The following is an 11,979-nucleotide window of genomic DNA, read 5'->3' on the forward strand; positions in this document are numbered from 1 at the left end:
AGGACGAGTGGGACGATGAGGAGGAGGACGAAGAGGCCGTGGAGCAGGCCGAGGAAGAGGCCGAGGAAGAGGAGGAGGAGCAGGAGCAGGAGCAGGAGGAGGAGCAGGAGGAGGAGGACGAAGAGGCTGATGAGGACGACGACGAGGAGGACTCAACTTCCTCCGACGAGGAGGTGACGAGCCGGAAGCGTCGCCGCGACGACGATGAGGCGGGGCCTTCTAAGAAGAAGAAGAAGTAGTTTAGTTTTAAAGTTTTTATATGTAATTTTTATGTTTATTCGAATTATATTCGAAATATATATATAATCTATCTATGTTGCACCACTTGAGAGTTCAAAGCTTTCGTTCGACGAGGGTATTGCCGTAGATCGGGAAGACGAGGGTTTTGCCGTAGATCGGGAAGACGAGGGTTTTGCCGTAGATCGGAGGCCATTGTCGCCGACAAGTTGGGGCCACGCGCGCTTTCGCTTCGTCCGGAGTCCCCGAGCGCTCCCGGGGGCCGGGGATGGCGTGGGATCGCCGGATGGATTTAGGCCCAAATCCGGACGAAAACGAGGAACCGGGGGCGCGACTGGGCCGTATTACGCCGTCCGGATGGAAAAAACGCTCGCCGGGGGCCTCGTCGGGGGGACGAGTGGAGATGCTCTAAGGACTTCTGCGCCCAGTAGCAAGTTAGTTCTTCATTCATCCATGACCTCGGTGCTTGCTCTGAACGCGACGTGAGGGTGGTCGGCCGCGGAGAGGGAGTTCGGGAGCGCGTCGCCGAGGATGGCAGCTAGCTAGCGAGGGATTACGGGGTTATTCAGCTGATGCGGCGGGCCGCGCATCGTCCGCGTCCAAGCGCCGTGGCCTCTTCTCCGGGGGACTGCGCTGCGGCGAGAGTCGTGGATGCGCGCGAGGCAGCAAGCTGAGTCGTTGCGTGGGTACGGACGGACGGGAAAGGGATCTTGTCGACGAACGGCGGGGGTCACCGCTCGATGCGGGCTCCTTGGGCCACCTCCGGCAGCAGTCGCCGCTGCCTGCGAGTCTGGGACCCACGCATGCTCGTAGCTGCTAGCGCCGCTCCCCAAGCGTCCGCCGCCGGCACGGACGTCCTCCGGCGAGGATGCGGCAAGGTTGGTGCATATCCACGTTTCCTCCGCGATTCCAGGCCTCAAATCTTTGGCTGCTCCCCACGACTGCCCGTAGCTAAATCGAGGCGCTGGCTCCTTCGGCGCGTCCGCACCAGAAATATCTGACGGATGGAAAGAAAGGCCACAAAGGGACTGCGGGGGTTTTTTTTTTTTACCAGGACTGCGGGTTGATTTCGGGGTGGATGCCCGATCGGCCAGGGTAAAATTAAACACAAAAAACGTTTCGGTTTGTTACTTATGGGTGGCGCGGTGGGTAATTTTCCTTTATTTTTCAGGGTAGATTTAAGTTGGATGAACGACCGAGGGAGAGTACGTAGAATAATCCCATACTGTTTTTGCTTAAAAAAAGAAAAAGAGAAAAACTTACTGGATGCTCTGGATAGTGATGTTACGTACATACATCTATCTGGTCTGCGGATAGTTTAGCCGGCCGGCCTGTATTACAATGAACCACATTTATGACAACTAATTCTGAGCACAGATTACCCGAACCCTGCAGAAAAATGTATCTGGTTCGGTGCAAATTAAAGTGCTTCTAGTAGAACTTAAATATATTTATGACAACTTGTACGTACGTACCATGAACTTATAGGAGTGCCTGCAGTGCCGCGACATGGCGTGTGCCGATTTCAGTCAGAATGTACGAATGTACGCTGCCACATGAACTCAACATACTAAAGAAAATTAATGCAAAAGTACGACCGGGAATATCACATGCCATCTTTGTTAGGAGAGGGACGACTGTGGTCTCAGTCGAATAATCATCGACTAATTTTCATCTACCTGAGTCTTGGGTGAGACTAAATAAAATATCTAGCTAGTTAATCCAAGTCGCCAACCGATCATGCACGGGAGCTGCAGCTAGCACCGCGCATGGACGATTTACATACTTGGTTTGCAGAGAAGTAATTAATTAATCAAGTCAGGGCCAATTCAAGGCTCTAGAACCCATAATTGAGGAACCAATTCTTAGCACCCGCGCCGGTTGTGGCTGCCATCTCGATGATGTCTGGCGGCGAGAATGCAATGGATGACACCATCAAGGTCTCAGGCCCAGGTGTTGTGTAAGTGCAGGAAGGAGCTCATAGAGAAGTTGGCGATCAAAGAGACGATATCTGAGCTGCTGGCCGTCAAGATCCCTATGTTGCAAGTTGAGGACGTCCCCGGAGAACTCAGGGTATCGCCTTCAGATGGTCAATGCTCACTCCAGAAAAGTGTTAGCTCTGAAAGCCTCAACTCGGTGGATTGGATGAATATTTCCTGGACTTCCAAGGGCTAGACTTCGAGGTGGCATTCGGGCTGAGGAGGCTCACAGCGAAGGAGACATTCAGGTATGATATGATCCTCTCTCTCTCTCTCTCTCTCTCTCTCTCTCTCTCTCTCTCTCTCTCTCTCTCTCTCTCTCTATCTCTCTCTCTCTCTCTCTCTCTCTCGATCTCTCTCGATACACAAATACTATACTACATGGATATGGAATTATTGTGACAAGCACTGACCTTTTGTGTCTCCAATAAGCACAACTGTTGACAAAAGAGACAATAAGTACAGAAAACAAACCTAAAATGCATTGGAGAAAACTTACTGTAGATGTAGATGTAGATGGAGCGCAGTGTAGTGATTTGCTCAAGAGAAAGGCCTTTAAATAAAGCTATGCAAGGCACACTAGCTAGTGATGTGATTTCAGATGTTACCAATTCTGCCAGCAGAGGAAGGAAGAAAGGGCTGCATGGAAGGAATTTGAGCTGCCGCTGAGCTTCCAGCAAGCTCGTCGGCATCTACAAGCTTCTAGGTGAGGTGCACCATCTTCTAGGATGATGGTTGTTGTGCAACGCTGCGCCACCCATCGGAATTAATTTTAGTCACTCCAACAGTCCGCTCCTTCGGGTGACATTTCTATTTCCCTGTGTTCATCTGCTGTAATAGTTAGTAATAATATGATCCTCCTGCTGCAAGAGAGTGGAGAGCCCTAGCTAGGCAGGCTGCTCTCTGCACAAAGGCTTGAAGACGGTAATAATGAAACCCAGGCTCCTCTCTTGATTGCCATGTAATAATCTTAGTAACTATCAATCTTAGTAGTATTAGTATTATTACCAGCGCAGCGTACTCTTGGTTTGATGGTTGCTGAAGTGCTTGATGTCAAGAAGAAGAGATTTATTCTCTTCCATCTTCAGCCACAACAAATTGACTTATCAGTTTCAGGGCCCCAACTTTCAAGCAAAACAAGCCTTGCAAAACTATGTCCTTTTATGTGGACAAGCATTCTGAAGCTTGATAGATTTAAAACCATCTATATTGTATCTATATATCTGTATATCAGGGATAGTTTCTTAGTATTGTTACAAGTACGACTTTGTGTAAAAAAAATAGAAACAGCAGTGAAAATTGCATCTTTGATGACTTAAAAAGTCGCCTTTGTACACAGAGAGCATCCTCCCTAGCAAGGGCTCTCCACTCTCTTGCAGCGCAACGATCATATTATTACTATTATGGAGGAACGTGTGAAATAGAAATTTCACAAGGAGTAGAAGATTGATGTAGTGACTAAAATTAATTCCGACAGGGTAGCGCGGCGTGGTGCAACAGAAATCGTAGCCTCACCTAGAAGATTCTAGACTACGACAAACTTTACTGGTAGCTCAGTAGTAGCATAATTCCTTACAATAACCTTGTCTTCCTCATCAGCTTCGCCACAACCTCGGCGGTCTTCCCATGATTTTACTTCCTCGGCTCGAGCATGTCGCCACGGTGCATCTTGGCGAACCTCCCTTGCGTTCTTGGTTGGCTGTCTGCCATAGCCTTCCTGCAAGCATACTGCAAGCACAGAGTTGCAAACATTTATCACTCACTCATCATGAATTCATCAGCCTCTTCGATCTTGCATCTTCTTGCTTAATTACTTGTATATTAGCAGAAAAAGAGAGATTTGTATACCTTGATCTTTCTGCCAAAGTTTCTCTTGAACTTCTTCATCCTGTACCTGGAGAGCTTCTGCTTCCTTTCCTCAGTTTTTAGGTCACTGATGGTTACAAGCCCAGGGGTATTGGCACCAAGATTCTGTCAAAAAATAAAAATCCTAGTAAGTAATCTTAGGCTTTCAATGTAAAAAACTAACTTTATATGATGATCCTACCTAAAGTCCTAAACACGTATCAGGATGACATGTCATTTATCTATCAGAGTGAAATACTTCATGTGGGCATGTAAATTAGAGAACCTTTATCCTGGCCGGTTGATGGCTTTGTTAATTCAAAGCCGGGCCCATCTCGAGCCCCCTTTCTAAAACAAAATTAGGAAAAATATACTAGTATCTTGCATGTCTAAATAATAAGTAAATTGGAAGAAAAAATCACAGTAGATACCGTTGAGTGTGCAGAGTATGTATATGCCTTGTATTAGCTAAAGCAGTGACCAGGTCATTAAGGGAAATGTGGCTTCAGGCAGAATTAGTAACATCTGAAATCACATCACTAGTTAGTGTCATTCATACCTTTATTTAACGACTTTTTCATGTTGAGCAAAGCACTACACTGCACACCATCTACATCTAATGCGAGGCTTGTCCAACGCAATGAGAAAGCAATGCCTTATCATTTTGGTTTATGTACTTAATTGAGACACAAAGATCAATGATTGTCATAATAATTCCATATTTTTGTAGTGCAAGGGATAGAGAGAGAGAGGGAGAGCGAGAGACAAAGAGAGAGAGAGAGAGAGAGGAGAGAGATCATCATACCCATTTCTTCCTTAGCCCGAAGGCCGCCTCGAAGTCGAGCCCTTGGAAATCCAAGAAATTTGGCCTCACTGACCCATTCATCCAATCGGCCGAGTTGAGGCATTCAGAGCTAACACTCTTCTGGAGTGAGCATTCACCGGTTAAAGGTGATGCCCTGACTTCTCCGGGGACCTTCTCAACTTGTAACATAGGGATGGCTTCTAGAAGTTCGGATATCATCTCTTCGATCACCGACTTCTCCATGACCTCCTTCTTGCACTCGTACATCACTTCACTCAAACCCATGTCTGAAACCTGGATGGTGTCATCCATTGTATTCTCATAGCAGGACATTATCGAGATGGCAGCCGTGATCGAGTCAAGGGTAAGCAGCGGTTCTTCAATTATGGGCTCTGGAGCCTTGAACAGATCCCCTTCTCCTCCAAGGTCATACTCTGGTATCAAGGATGGCTGCCCCTTGTTTCCCTTTTTTTACATCAATTTTTTTATTAGAGTGGAGAAGCAAACTTAATTAATTAAGGCTAAAATGACAAATACTTAATCTCTATCAGTTAGAATGAATCAACCTACTTGATTTCTGTCAGTTTGCCCACAAGTATAATGAACAGAATCGAATCGATTAATAGACTAGGCCAATTTATTCATGAAAAAAGAAGAAAAAGTACAACATCAGAGTAAAGCAAAGAAAAAGGCAAATGTTTTGATCAAAGTTTAAAATAGCGGGCTATGACAAATAGTGGTAGCCCTACAAATCAGCTAAAGCGGCGCTAAAGCGGAGCTATGACATGAGTGGGGACTGGGGAGTATTGCATCGTAGTGTTGGTGTTTGTGTTCATGATGTCATGCTACCACCAGAGCAGAGCATATACTAGATGAGCATCTAAAATTGGCCAAAAAGACAACCTAATTTGATCCCTTGGCGGGCAGCTAAAGGACAATTGATATCTCAGCCCCTCTGACCTGGCTGTCCTTTGTGTGACTTTGAAAGGCATTTTTTTGAAGCGGGAGCCTTTAGGGCCCAATCCATTAATCAAGAAGAAGATAATTGCCTGCTAATTAGCGAAAACCCGGGCGGAAACCATTACAATGCGCCGCAAAACACACGGGGCACCACCGGCCGGTCTGGCTACTCACGTGCACTCCATAGATAGTACCAAGAGAAAGACCATCGTCGAGGTTGCCCCAAAGGATACTTTTGAAAGGATGTGAAGTGAGAAGATTCAAGGCAAAAGGGAAATGAGAAGTTGGATCCAACATCACCAAATAATATTTAGGATATTTGAATAAAAATAGGGAGGGTACTCGGTCGTCAAATTGATGTGATAAATCTTTAAGAAGTGATTTTTTTTTTTACTTCTTGAAGGGGATGTTCATTTTCCGTCCTGTGTAGGTAGGAAGCAGTAATCTAGGAGTAGCATTAATCAAGCATCTGAAATTTGTTTCGGTTCATATTTTTGTATAGTTGTGTTGATTGATGTTGATGAAGGTTGTACTATATGAGGACAGGACAGCAGCATGTATGCAATTTTTGGCAGTAGCTAAAAGCGTAATCATCGGGCCCCCTCGGTTGAACTACACCACCGCAACATCCACCATTTATTTTGGCAGGGCCGTCTCTAGAAATTTGGGGCCCCTGTGCAAGCTGTAATATGAGGCCCTAAATTTGAAAAGATAGATAATTGTATAAAACTTTCATTTAATTAGATAACTTAGGATTTGTTTGAAAGCAAAGTTCTTTTAAAACCACATTATTTAGATACAACGGTTTTTTGATTGCTGGGTCACTAAGTACTACAATTTGTGAAATTACAGCGCCATATTTTTTTTCATTTCTTTGTTGGAAAAAAGAGGTAGATACCTCGTTTCTCAATACTACAAAAATACTTCTATTTTTGGCAATGCCACGGTTTGTAAAATCACATTATGAGTTGAAGCCGAACACCTCAAAGTATTTACAATGATAATTTTTTGAAAACCGTGGTATATCCAAAAGACATTAAGAATAGTTTGCTACCGAACGAGGCCTTAAGCTTTCTCATTTATCTACAAAACAATGAAACAGATGTAGTGATTCAAATAGTGTATCAATGCATTAATTATAGCCTTAGCAATGCAATAAAAAAAAGATCGAACCTTGAATTGAACCTTGAATGCAATAAAATGATTTTGCATCGTACATCCAACGGCAGCTTGTGTGTGTGATTGATTTTGATGAAGACCGTATTATACGAGGACAGCAGCATGTATGCAATTTTTTGGCCATAGCCAAAAATGGCTGTCAGAAAGAAGCAGCATGTATGCAGCTATAAATTACGAGAGAAGCAATGAGCTTAAAGTTGCAATGTTTAACTAGTGGAGTGTGGAAATATTAAAATAGGAGAGGAGAGGACATGACACGAGAGCTTCTAGTTGACACCTCCCTCCATAATAATACTAATATACTAGTACTCCATTCCTTAGACAGCATGAGTTGCATTTGATTCACTCCAACAAGCTATATATCTATACCAAAGGTGGGTGGAAAGCCGTACTCCCTCCGGTTCTAAATAATTGCTAAAAAATAGATGTATCTATATACTAAAATATATTTATGTAGATATATCTACATAAATAATTGCCAAAAAATAATCATACTAAAATAATATTTTAGTGTGTAGATAATGGATGTATCTACACACTAAAATTATTTTAGTATAATCATACTAAAATAATCATACTAAAATAATTTTAGTGTGTAGATACATCCATTTTTTGGCAATTATTTTAAACCGGAGGGAGTAGTTGAATTTGTCTGGAGAGGAAACGACGACGGCTGTGGTAGATAGAGCAATCTGGGTACCTTTAGTAAATAAGTCCAGTGGTACGCATGTATTATCTCGGTCTTAAAATGAGTGTCTCGGATGTATCTAGATGCATTTTAGTTGTCCATATCTAGAAAAAAGTTAAGACACTTAATTTTAGGACGGAGGGAGTACTATGTATGATGGAAAAAAGAAGCAAGAAGATACTACAACTCACGAGGTGGTTGTAGATGGCGTCGTCGGCTTCACCTTCATGTAGAAGAGAAAGAGGAAGAGGAAGAGGAGGAAGCGGTGACGGTGGTGTAGGAGCAGCGGAGAAGGAGAGGTGGAAGACCGGCGGCGAGTGGGCGTACATCATCGATCTCCTCGCCTTGTTGTGAAGGTGTTTGTTGTTGGGTGGATGCCTAGCTAGTAGGAGGCTGGCAGGCAGTGGCGCATGGGCGCGGATGTAGAGACTCTCTCAGATCATCTCAGATCATCTGATTGAACAAGTACCTAATAAGCTAGTTTATGCGCGCGCATGAACCAACCATCCATGTCTTCTTCTAGCTCTCACTCCCTCCCCTTAATGGAGCTGCGTGAATTTCCATTCTGGTTTGTGCTAGTACGGAGTACCTTTGTAAAACCAAAAAGCTCATGGGCGGACCCACCCCTTACTGTTGCCCGGGCGCCCCTTGGGCGTAGCGATTCAGCACACCGACGAAGGTGCTCAATAAATTAAGCTGCCATGCCCGCAGAGTGAATAGATGGAACTGTTGGCGACATGTGAACCCGGCCGCGTCAACTCCGGCTATTGATTGGTCCAACAATCGTGTACAAGGTCCATTGCCGGCCGCAGGTGGGTTATTTCTTCGTATACGACGAATACATGTGTGTGGTGTGGACCTGCCAAAGTACGTAAATGAGCTGTCATGCAGGATGCAGCGCATAAAGTTGCAGAGCCGCGAGCATGTGTGTGGAACTGTGGACCTGCATTAGCTAGCGACACCCATGCCAATGTCGATCGAAGTCGAGGACGAGGAGGTCGTCGAGCTAGCACCGCCTGGACGCAGGTGAGGTGCGCGACCTGCAGGAGCACCGGGGACATCTTCGGTCCATCCATGTAGCCGAGGAGGACGACCTCCGCGTCCTCCTCGGCTAGATGCATGCATGGACGCTGCGCTCACGCCCATCTCGTCCAGCCTCGCCGACCCGGCTCTCCTCCTCTCCATCAAGCTAGGGCGCCGCTATCGTACGTGCGCCAGACGGCTACATGCATGACGCTGCGGTCGGTGCGGAACGCCTACGCCATGGGCAAGGTGCGGATGGTGGCCACGCGCGTCGTTAAGAACCGCGGGCCCAGCAGCCGCGGTCGAGATGCATGCTCTCTCCGGCGGTGCAGATGCCAATGTCAGCAGCGGCGTTCTAGACATCTGCTCTCTCCAATCGTTCGGGAAGGCCGAAGGTGTAGGCATGGCATAGGTAAGGCCAGGCATTTTATTTTTGCCGTATAACTATATAGGCCTGTACCAAAATTTGGGGCCCCCAAAAAAATTGGGCCCTGTGCGGCCGCACACTTTGCACTCCTGCCGGCCCGGGCCTGGACATGCCAGCCAAACAGGACAGCTTGCGTGAGGGAGAAATGTCTTCCATGCTATTGCATGCGGCTCCACTTCTGGCGTTTGCACTTTGCAGAGTGAATTTATTTAATTCATGGTCCACCATCAGAGATGTATTTTCATACGTACTCAAAACATGACAGCGGTTGTTTAGCAGCAATAGTGATGAATTGGTGGAGGTTGGTGATGGTGTAAGGAGTAAGGTGCTGAGCTGTTGCGTGCTGTTCGTGCTGCTGCAGTTGGAGAGGCTGCTCACGCTACAAGGGTAAAACCTAATCTTTGCATATTAGTGTTACCTGTGTAGGTTTATGTGGACTGCTGTTGGTGTTAGTTTATTTATTTGCTGTGTAGTAGTTACATTTGTTGATGTGGAAGGAATTTTATGTTTGCATATTATGTTTCGGGCTTAATCCTGAAGTGCACACAGTGGGTGTGCATGCATTGTGGACAATGAATTTGTAATAAGTATGGAACTACTTTGCAATTTTATTGTGCTCATGTACGTTACTTTAATTTATATTCGTATTATGTTTTGTCAATTTTGAAACTATGTTATCATTTGTAATGAGTTATAACCAATGTTTTGTTATTTACAGAAATGGCAGAAAGATCGTTGCTCAGTACGGACGTTGAGAAGGTGCACCGTGCGGTGAAGCTAGAGGCAAGTCCTAATAGCCTCCCCACACTGGTGACACGAGGGGCTAATCAAAATTGGCAGATACACCCCGGTTGGGTTGAGAGGTATGTGGGATTTATTTGATATATTCAATTTGAAGTACTGGCACATACTAATTGCTTTCTTATATGAAATTGTAGGTTGAAGTGGGCTGGACTTCTACCTTTCCCGCGGTTGGTTGAGGCCACTATATCGGAGGTCATCGGTGAGCGAGTAGACACGCCGATCAAGCGCCTTCAGTACGACCACTCCCTGCTGACCAGCCTAGTGGATCGGTGGATGCCCGAGACTCACACGTTCCACTTTCGCTGGGGAGAGATGGCCCCTACTCTCCAGGACGTATCTTTCTTACTGGTCCTACCGTTGGCGGGTCAGGCCATAGGCCCGCTGGCAGAACCAGCGGATTGGGATGATGAAATGGCTGCACGTTTTCAGTGAACTCGTGCGGGTCAGCCTGATTTTCTCTGTGAGGACCATGGCCCAAAGTGTGACTGGTTACTCAACTTCGAGGTACGCTCGCGGGGTTTCAGGCATTGTTCTAACAAATTTATTTATAGTTAATGCGTTGTTATAACTAACATATTTTTGTTTTCATCGTTTTAGGCTCCTTTCATGGGAGGAGGAGGATACATGCAGGGTATGTACTGTTCTAGCTATTGTGTTCCATATAAACTATACTCCACTTAGTTTGACATCACTTATGTTTCGTGCCACAGGATACACGCAGCACACTGCTTCCAATCATTCATGGGGAGCTAGTGATCAGGATGCTGAGCACATGGAGTATTACATCACGCAGCAGAACTATGTCGGTATGCAGACTCCTCCACCAGAGCCCACATAGGAGACGCAGTACGACCCCGAGTCCGAGTCCTGGATCCCTGCTCGCATCATCAGACCCCCGGACTGGTTCGGTTGGACACCCCATGCTACGCCACCCGCACGACAGCCCAGACGCCATCCAAAGTATCAGACATTTATGTATGCATGACCTATGTATCTGACATTTATGTATGCATCACCTATGTATCCGACATTTAGGTATGCATTACCAATGTATCCGACATTTATGTATGCATCACCTATGGTTCGGCTAACTGACACAATTATTTTCTGCAGGTACTACAGCGGAATTTAAAAATGGCGGGAGAGCGGTGGCGAGAGATACGGGCGGGAAAATGTTTAGAGATAGCTGGAGGGAGATATCACCCCGAAAATATTTGCGAAAGAGAGAGGAACCCATACTAACCCTAAACCCAAACCATGCAAATCATCGGGTATTAGGTAGCCGGTCGGTCGTTAGCAGGCCGGTCGGCCTCTAGCTGACCGGTCGGCCGGCTACTGACCAATTAGGGCTGTCGGCCATCTGCCATGGCAATAGCGGTCGACACCTGGTCGGTCTTCTAAAATCCGATCGGTCAACTGCTGACCGACCGAGTCACAAAATTGGAATTTTTTGTAAACACATGCTATTCCTGGAAATAAATAATAAATTCGTATTATTAAAAAAATCGCAAACAAATTGGGCCAGAACTATTCCTCATATTGAGCCATTACAGTTACCGATCGATGCCTAGAAAAAAATGATCAATCCATGAGCAGGACGTGTCGTATGGGAGTAGAATGTAGACAGAGACATCTGACTTCACAAGTGTTCTGAAAAAATATAAACAAAATATGGCATACGGCACACAATTTTTTTTCGTAAATTCTCCTCTCCTTTGTCTACCCTTCATCGTTCCTGCTTTCGAAATCCTGAAAGACACGACATGTTTTATCTCAACTAGAAACTTAAAACTTCGACTTCCACTAAAGGTACGGAAATTAAAATAAAAAGGGGAGACTTCATATTCGTGTTTTCGTATTAATACCAATGTTTAAGCCATCGTTTATCGTTTACTGCTCGGTGCCTTGGTCGGCTTTAGATTAGGTTAATCCCTATCTCCCACTAAGAGTGGTGGCCCTCTATGTATTACACTTTGTCATGTTTGAATCTTTTAAACTGTGCAATAATTAATTAAGGTTGTGTGAGGGTATT

The 11,979-nt window shown here is 45.4% G+C and overlaps 1 protein-coding gene across 1 annotated transcript; it reads right to left on the reverse strand.

Moving 5' to 3' along the window:
• Nucleotides 1–3,848: 3,848 nt before the first annotated feature.
• Nucleotides 3,849–8,050, reverse strand: LOC124706071. Its single transcript, XM_047237728.1, has 4 exons — nucleotides 7,885–8,050; nucleotides 4,867–5,331; nucleotides 4,065–4,187; nucleotides 3,849–3,944 (listed from the first exon to the last, which is right to left on the reverse strand). Exons 1-4 carry the CDS (start codon nucleotides 8,023–8,025, stop codon nucleotides 3,849–3,851), a joined length of 825 nt encoding a protein of 274 aa, XP_047093684.1. The 5' UTR covers nucleotides 8,026–8,050.
• Nucleotides 8,051–11,979: the final 3,929 nt, after the last annotated feature.

The sequence above is a fragment of the Lolium rigidum genome, chromosome 4 (assembly GCF_022539505.1).
Source record: "Lolium rigidum isolate FL_2022 chromosome 4, APGP_CSIRO_Lrig_0.1, whole genome shotgun sequence".
Taxonomy (NCBI): domain Eukaryota; kingdom Viridiplantae; phylum Streptophyta; class Magnoliopsida; order Poales; family Poaceae; genus Lolium; species Lolium rigidum.

Coding starts and splice junctions, on each gene's coding strand:
- LOC124706071 (XM_047237728.1), bottom strand. CDS start 8,025: ATGATGTACGCCCACTCGCCGCCGGTCTTCCACCTCTCCTTCTCCGCT. Junction 5,332..7,884: donor ACGCCATCTACAACCACCTC/GTGAGTTGTAGT, acceptor ATGTAAAAAAAG/GGAAACAAGGGGCAGCCATC. Junction 4,188..4,866: donor TCGGGCTAAGGAAGAAATGG/GTATGATGATCT, acceptor ATTTTTTGACAG/AATCTTGGTGCCAATACCCC.